At 36.7% G+C, this 8233-nt stretch overlaps 1 protein-coding gene and 2 non-coding genes across 3 annotated transcripts; all 3 read left to right on the top strand.

Moving 5' to 3' along the window:
* Positions 1–1839: 1839 nt before the first annotated feature.
* rpl37 (ribosomal protein L37) lies at positions 1840–6625 on the top strand. Its single transcript, XM_015338877.1, has 4 exons — positions 1840–1944; positions 2744–2879; positions 4576–4660; positions 6519–6625. The coding sequence occupies exons 1-4, from the start codon at positions 1942–1944 to the stop codon at positions 6586–6588; spliced, it is 294 nt and encodes a 97-aa protein (XP_015194363.1). The 5' UTR covers positions 1840–1941; the 3' UTR covers positions 6589–6625.
* LOC138237914 (small nucleolar RNA SNORD72) lies at positions 2581–2659 on the top strand. Its single transcript, XR_011189234.1, has one exon. It is a non-coding gene; the product is annotated as a small nucleolar RNA SNORD72 (small nucleolar RNA).
* LOC138237913 (small nucleolar RNA SNORD72) lies at positions 5731–5808 on the top strand. Its single transcript, XR_011189233.1, has one exon. It is a non-coding gene; the product is annotated as a small nucleolar RNA SNORD72 (small nucleolar RNA).
* Positions 6626–8233: the final 1608 nt, after the last annotated feature.

The raw sequence follows: 8233 nt of genomic DNA, 5'->3' as shown, positions 1-8233 counted from the left end.
TGACACAAAGTTTATTTCTTACAAAGAAACAAAGTACATACGCTCTAGGATTTGTGTAGCTTGACTGGTCTTTAAAATGGATTTGAAAGAATGTGTTCCACCATATGTTGTGCTTCAAAGGTTATTCAGGTCAGTAGTCTCCAACCCTGTTGTTGGGGAGCTCCAGTCTTTTGGGACGGTGATTAGTAGTTCATGATTATCTTAACTAATTAAACAATGGTCAATAAGGTCTGGTGGCTGTGAAGCCAATTGCAATGAAAATCAGAAAATTCAGTCCAGGATCAGCACTGAAAACCCTGTGTTTATGATAACAGTTAACATTATTTTATATTACACTTTATATATATAATTATTATTATTATTATTATTATTATTATTATTATTATTATATAAACCAGTTTGTGTCCTTTGCACAAAACCTAAGTTCTCATGTTAATATTTTCTTGGGAGAAGTTAGGATTGATTTTTGTTCATAAAGTGCTTTCAAACTTTTCTTGAGTGTGTTCATCAAAGTAACTTTTCAAAATACCCTATGAAATCTGTAGTAAGGTAATCTTGAATAATGTGATTTAGCGGATATTTATGTTGGTGTATGTACAAAAGAGAAGGTTCTGGCCTAGAAATTGTCTTAGAGGGAATTGTAGCCGGCTATCTTTTAGCAATGGACACTGCCATCTGGAGGAACTTTACTGTATATTAATTTCACTTGCATATAGAACAGTTACAAATGAGAGGAGACCATTTGACCCATCTAGTCCTTTTAGATGTTAAAATCCAGCACTTCCTTGAAAGAAACTAGGGCATCAGCTAGGTAACTTGTTCCATACTCCCACAAACTTAAGGGTGAAGAAGTACCTCCTGTTTTCAGTTGTAAAAGCACTTCCACTTTTCTTTCCACTTGTGAACTTTCTTCTTTTTCATGTTTCGTTGGTCATGCAGAAGAAGTCTGCTGGGACTTGTCTTCAGTCGTGTCTTGGTTTGGCACTGCTATGTTATGTCTTTGAGGATTTTGATTCCTTGTATTAGGTCCCCTTGTAGTTTTCTCTGTTCAAGATTAAACAAGATCATGTCCTTCATCAAGTCAATTTAGCACATTAATTTCCTCAATCTGTTTTCTCTATTGTGGTCAACAAAATTGTACACAGTTTACTAAGTGAGGCCTTACTAATGTACTACACAATTTTATAGCATCTTTTAAAATAAATGTTATACTTTAAAATACATCTCCTAACATTTTATTTGACTTTTTTGTTCTTTCAAATTGCTAAGAAGATGGAACAATATAAATGTTCCTTTCTGTTTCTCTCTTAACATTTCTAATATGTCCTTTTTATCAGTGCTTGCAATTCATAGTACTTCTTTTAAATATATTTGCTGTTTCCTTATCATTTTATAAAGTGCTTTATTTTATTAAGTGAACTATGGAACCTGTTGGGATACCATTTTTATCTTGATTTACTTTTTTTGGATAAGTTTGTTCAGTACTTCAAATCCCATTAAACTATTCACATCCATTCTATACAGAATCAATATTCATTATATCTAATTTTACTTCGTTTCATTTCTTCGAAGTCTGCTTTCATGGAACTGTGAACTTTGGAGCCAAGCGCAAGATAAGTATGCTTTCCGCATTGGCAAGACGTTTGGGCTGTATTTCTGCTCATAAAGCCTGACCTGCTTTTAAATTCTTAATGTTGGTATAGTTTTGGTCATATGTCTATTAAAAATAGACTTTAAAGTGTAATTAATATAGATCAAAAGTACGTTATGCAACGTTTTAAACAAACGCTTTTCTTACAAATATCTAACATTAATAGCACTGAATAGTAAATAACAGACTTGAAAAAGTTGGTTCCGAGTTTCCACCGGAAGAAAACGGAATTGATTTAGTGGAACACCAGACTCTTTTCCGGTCTCTATCGTGTCAGCCTCTGGAGGAAGATGGTGAGTGTTTCACGGCTGCCTTATAAAGGATCTTATAACATCGAAAATTTGGGTTGTTGTTTGTCTCTGAAATTGTAACAATGTGCTAGTGTAAGACGTATATATGCATTTTTAAGTAATATTTCGTAGGATGATGTCGAATTTACGTTTTTAAGCCTTTCTTCTTGAACATGTTTTTTATAGTGTTTTCACTGGCTTTCAAGAAAACGAACAAAATTGCAACCATTTAGAATGTATTTTAATTACATTGCCAAAGCGCTCAATTTATATCTATTATATAATACACATACAAATTAAGCGAAAACGTGAAGTGGTAGCGTTATATAAAAAGTTCCAACGGGGTTGGCTCCGTAGGCCTTGATGCATGTCTTAATTATTAAAAATCTTAATCATAAACTTAATACGTTGTGGAATGTAAACGTTATTACACTGTGGTGGCACTTAATAGTAGTATTACGAAAATGTAATGCCAGTGGCTAATATTTCATTGTGAGCTGCATTATTGTGCTTTGGAAATGTTTCGGAAAAGTGTGCAGATGATCAATATACGAAACAGTCGCGATGTGTAATAACACTTCTGTACATTTTCTTCGGGGAACGTTTTCTGACAAAAAGAACTTGATTGAAGCGCGAAGTGTCTTGTCAGTGATGTTTTTTAAAAAAATGTCTGAACTTATGAAAATACACTGATTCCACGTCTTAACTGAGACGAGACCTTCACTTTTCAGGAGGTGGTTTTTGATGCTACAGTCCCAAGTGGAACTGACTTTTTTTTTGTATTTGGCTTTTTGCTTTGTAGACGAAGGGAACATCGTCATTCGGGAAGCGTCGCAACAAGACGCACACACTGTGTCGCCGGTGTGGCTCCAAGGCCTATCATCTCCAGAAGTCCACTTGCGGAAAATGTGGATACCCAGCCAAGCGCAAGAGAAAGTGTAAGTGTGCTTGCCCCCATTGGCAAGAAGCAAGGGCGGTATTTCTGTCCGGAAAGCTTGTATTGCAAGAACATGGCTGGAAGTGCATGTTTCCAACCCATTCCTGTTAATCAGTTTTATGGTGTTATAATATACGTCTTTCACTCGAGAGCATGCTCAAGGCAGTGATGTACAAAAATGTCAAATGTGAAATTAAAAGAAACCTGATCGAAATTGATGACCGTTAAGAACGGGTAAGTTCTGAGACGAGGTTTAAAGACATCAGCAGAGGATGTGTTTTAAACATGAAGTGTAAAGCACTTGTAATACAGCTACTACTGAAAAGGCTCAGCCCCCCCCAGCATGCTTGAGTGTGTAGTCTTGGGAACGTTCAGGAGCCTGGAGCCAGCAGAATAGAGTGTGGGAGCTGTGGAGATAGTAACTTTTCAAGGTGCACAGGAGACAGATTCGTGTAGTGCCTGGTAGGTCAACAAGAGAATTGTAAAGTCAATCCCGTAAAGAGGCTGGTAACCACTGCAGGTTTTTCAGCACCGAAGGAATATGTTTGTCTTTTCTAGGCTTGGTCAGCACTGATGCAGCACAGTTCTGGACATATAGTTCCTCAAATAAGTTTTTAGGTGATCCAGCTAGCAAAGCTTTGCAGTAGTCTAGTCTTGATGAAAGCATTAACTCTTTGGGTTGGAAGTGCTTTTTTTTACCCTATTCCTCCTAAACAATGCTCACACTGCAGGTGGTTGAGCATCTATACCTGGTGAAGTCTACTTGGGAAGTCTAGTCCAGATTCCCTTCTAAGATGTTGGAAATCTGCAGGGCTGATTCTTTTTTAATAGATAGATAGATACTTTATTGATCCCGTGAGGGAAATTGCAGTGCAACAGCAGCTTAACACACACAACACAGCCACAGTGTAACGAATTATATAATAGTACAATACATGCAATACAAGAGTTACTCGCAGTCTGGACACACAAGTGCAAACTAGAACAGAACAGTACACAGAAAATCGTATCACACGTATGAATATAAATAAAGATGTAACCATAGATATAAATATCAATGTATTGCACAGGTCCCTGGCATATATTGCACAAAAGTGGTTGTAAACGGGAAAAAGAAAGAGAACAGGTGTAGCAGTAGATGTGTATATGCGTTTAGTCCAGAAACAGGTCACTGTCGATGTTGCCCCTGCCAAGACGCAAAGTGGATGCGTTGTACAGTCTTATGGCAGACGGCAAGAATGACCTCCTGTAGCGCTCCCTGTCGCACCGTGGATGAATCAGTCTATTGCTGAACGTGCTCTTCATTCCTGCAAGCCTGTCATAGAGGGGATGGGAGAAGTTGTCCATGATGGCCTCTAGTTATATGTACATTAACAATTTGACATAAATCAGCTGTAATCTTTCACGTATCACCCTGTTTGAGTCTAGCGAGAGAACCAGTTATCCAGCCTCTGTAAAACCATTCTGGATTCTCTTTGTCCCTTTTGCACAACTGCCATTTGACAGGATAGTTCGTCAATTGCTGGTGATGGGAACGCCACCTTAATCAAAGCTGGCTGTACAGCTCATTTGAAGAGACGGACGCTGGAAAGGAGTACATTGTCTTCACATTGTCCTACGTTGTATCTTGAAAAAATTGTTTCATGGGGTTAAGAGTAGATATTAAGACCTTTGGAAAATTTCCTCTTATCTTGCAGACAACTGGAGTGCCAAGGCCAAGAGGCGCAATACCACTGGAACAGGACGCATGAGGCATCTGAAGGTTGTGTACCGCAGGTTCAGGTGAGGATTGTTTGCTTTTAAAATGAGAACAAGGGTGACATCAAGCACAGAGTGGTTCCGAAGAAGCATGTTCTGCTAAATTTTTAAGTGGGTCATGTTAATTGTTCAGTAGCTATCAGGAATTTTAACACGAAAATTTAACATGGTAGTTAAATTGTAAATGTAATTCCGTTTGAAGTAGCCTTATAATCTGCACTTTGCTAGATGGTTTAAAACGACAATCATCTGCTGGAGCTGATATTTTAAATACTAAATCTAGCTTTTAAGTCCAGTTTAAAAGAAATACTTCTCACAACCAGTAGTGTTTTCATATTGCTAGCTATGGATAAACTGGAAAAATAGCAGACAGTTACTGTTAATCGAGGCATCTAGGGCTTTGTTGATGGTAAGGCATCTAATTTGCTTATCACTAAATTTCTTAAGTATGAGTTGCAAACTAAACATTTAAGAAGACCTGTGGAGTTGCATAGGTTTCATTTTGTGAGAAATTAATTTGTTTATCTTGCATAACAAGTGATTGTGCTGTAGATAGAAAGTAAGAGCTTGCTGTAGGTTTGTGACATCTGAGAGGTCAAGCTTCTGCTGTCAAGAAAAGAGCAGGATAAGAATGAAACAAATGTAAGTCAGTATACAGAATTGCAGAGCAGCCATTCATTTCCATCACTGATGATTGTTGATCACTGGCCATATTTTAATGCATAGATTTTACTTTTTGGTGGCATCATGTTTTATGCCTTAGTCAATTTAATGTAGGAAATGTAACAATTAGAAGTTGCAAGATTTTATGCATTCACTTAGACTTAAGGGTCAGTTTTAAAGCATGATGGATATGTATGTAGAATCTTGACCCTTTTCCTGTTCTTTTGCCAATCAGATGCAAACTTTTTATGACATGTAGCTAAAAAGCTATAAGTGGTTGAGTAACATTTTACCATTTTTATCGCACTAAACATAGTACTAAACATACTAGTACTCTTTTACGAACATGTTACTGATGACATTTCATGTGCGTATCTGTCCCGTGACTTTTTGTTGCAAAAAAATAACTTAAGACCGCTGCAGTTCTAAACAGCTTATCAATGATGTCCAAAAATAAATGTCTGAACAAATGACTTTACTGTGATTTCAGATTTTTACTGAGGTAAGCTGTAATAGTCTGCATGTGTAATCACATTGGCTTGTTGAGACTTGGCCACAGCTCTTGTCTTTAAGAGAGGTAGGCTACTGGGTTTAAGGCCGGGGACATGCACATTGCTCCGCCTGGTGTCACTTTGTAATGTGACGCGGTTATCTGAGACACTGGAGCAGCATCTTGCTTTACATCTAAGTGGCACTTATGATTTCTTGCAAAGAAATATCTCAAGCACTGCTGGATAATTATCTAAGCTTATAACCCTATATATACATTAAGCCATTATTTCACATCTAGTAATACTTAATTCCCTGTTGTAACTGTTGAAGTTAATACTTAAAAAAAATATACTTTCATGTTAATTCAGCTCTTCCATTATGTTTTGATATTTGCTTCATGATAGTAAAACATCTTCTGTTGGTTAGTTTCTGATTCAGTGTATAGTCATGTTTCTCTTCTAGGAGAATACGTACAGTTGAAGGTTGAAAAAGTAGGTTTTCCTCTAGAAAGGAACTTGATATCTGGATTTTGGTTAAAGTGTTGCTGTACATCTCAAGGAGCAGAGTGCAGCAATACCCTTAGAAGTTACAAAATATGAGGAATAAAGTAAATTAGGTTTTCATCATAAGAGAAAGTCATAGAACACTAAAGGTCTTGAGGATTTTTGCAGTGATGCTAATGTGTGCCAACTTTGTAGTAACATTATGCTGTGCTGTTTTCTTTCAGAAACGGATTCCGCGAGGGAACAACCCCAAAACCTAAAAGAGCTGCAGTAGCAGCTTCCAGCTCCAGTTAGACAGACTGTTTAAAATAAATATGCTGTTTCAAAGTGATTGTGTTGTTTTTTTCTTCTCTGGTTACAAAGAGGAAACTCAATGGGGATTCATGATTATCAGTAAATATTATGAGTAAATTGGGCTATAGATCTTGAAAATCTTGAATTTGTAAATAGCCCTCTTTATGAATATGTCCTTAAGGAGTAGGCAACAATGAATGATTCTCTGATAACGGTTACTATATTGTGCCATGGTGTAGGCAAAAATGACATTGAGATGAGTGTCCAGAAACAAGCTTTACAAGTGTGAGGAATTATTACGACATACAAAGGCATCGATTCGACAATAATTCAGCTTCCCAATCAACAAATTTCAAGTCTATTACTTCTGATTGGATTGATAAAAATGTGCTTTTCTATTAGATGCATTGAAGATTCCTTAAGGAAATAGAGCAGCAGACAAAAATGCAAGAACCCAAGTGCATTTTGTGACGCATTTGGTTTTGGGCCAGATTGAGCCTGTAACTGAGGGAGTATTCAAACTGTTAAGGCAATTGGCTTTTGCAAGATCATCAGTGAAGCATATCCTGGACCACAAAATGAAACGCATCCAAGGTTCAGGCTAGGAGGTACATCATAATTGGTTGTTAAGACTTAATATGAGCTGTTTGGCTGTGATGGTGAATCTGATGACAACATTCTTAAAACTAGGAGTTTCTGGGAACTACTAGCAGTTAAAGCTGGAGGAGGGAAATGTCTTCATGTTTTGTGTAGTTTCTGTTCTTAAAGGAACAAAGACATTTCCTGGACTGGTAATGAGGGTTTTAAAATTTTATTTTAAAGGTCTGACCTCACTAATACTTATAAAATAGTTTCCATCTTTAACCCATTTTTTCTTATGAAAAGCAAAGAAAAATGGGTGAAGGGGAGACAAAAATTTGCTTTCATAGCTTCTGCATGAGCAAAGAATGATCTACCCATACATAAAACACATTTCTGTAAATAATAAATAAGTGTGATTTAATGCTGTATCAGTCTTCACCTACCTGACTATTTTGGCTGCAGGTAGACCTATGAATGTCACACTAGAAGATTGCTAGGGGTTTGGAAATTTTCATTAAGAAGGGGCAGTCCTGAACAGCTCTGCACCAGTTGTTTCTGAAAGTACAAAAAACCCACGGTCATGGAAATCCTGGATACGTTATGGAAAATGACATTTTATTTTCCACGCCTGGAAAGATTTTGAAAAATGATAAGTTTTGGAAAAGTCAAGGATTTTTTTTTAATTGACCCAATATGATCATGGCTGTATCATATAATTTTGTTCACAAGTTATGGAAAAATGACATTTTATTTTCCACGCCTGGAAAGATTTTGAAAAATGATAAGTTTTGGAAAAGTCAAGGATTTATTTTTAATTGACCCAATATGATCATGGCTGTATCATATAATTTTGTTCACAAGTTAGCACACTTTTAAAAAGAGGATGTGGCGTTGCTGTTGCTAACATTATGCATTATAGTGTTGCATCAGACCCTCTCGCAGGATTTTTATAGTTAAAAGTTAAACAATTAAAACCGAAAATATAAAGCCATCTTATTTACAGAAATCGTATATACAGAAATGTTTTTCCACACGGTGGAAATTTTGTCTTTCACTGGAAGAA

This window comes from Lepisosteus oculatus, chromosome 3 (assembly GCF_040954835.1).
Source record: "Lepisosteus oculatus isolate fLepOcu1 chromosome 3, fLepOcu1.hap2, whole genome shotgun sequence".
NCBI lineage: Eukaryota > Metazoa > Chordata > Actinopteri > Semionotiformes > Lepisosteidae > Lepisosteus > Lepisosteus oculatus.
The sequence above is the reverse complement of the archived record's forward strand: the minus strand, read 5'-3'. Positions and strand labels throughout refer to the sequence as shown.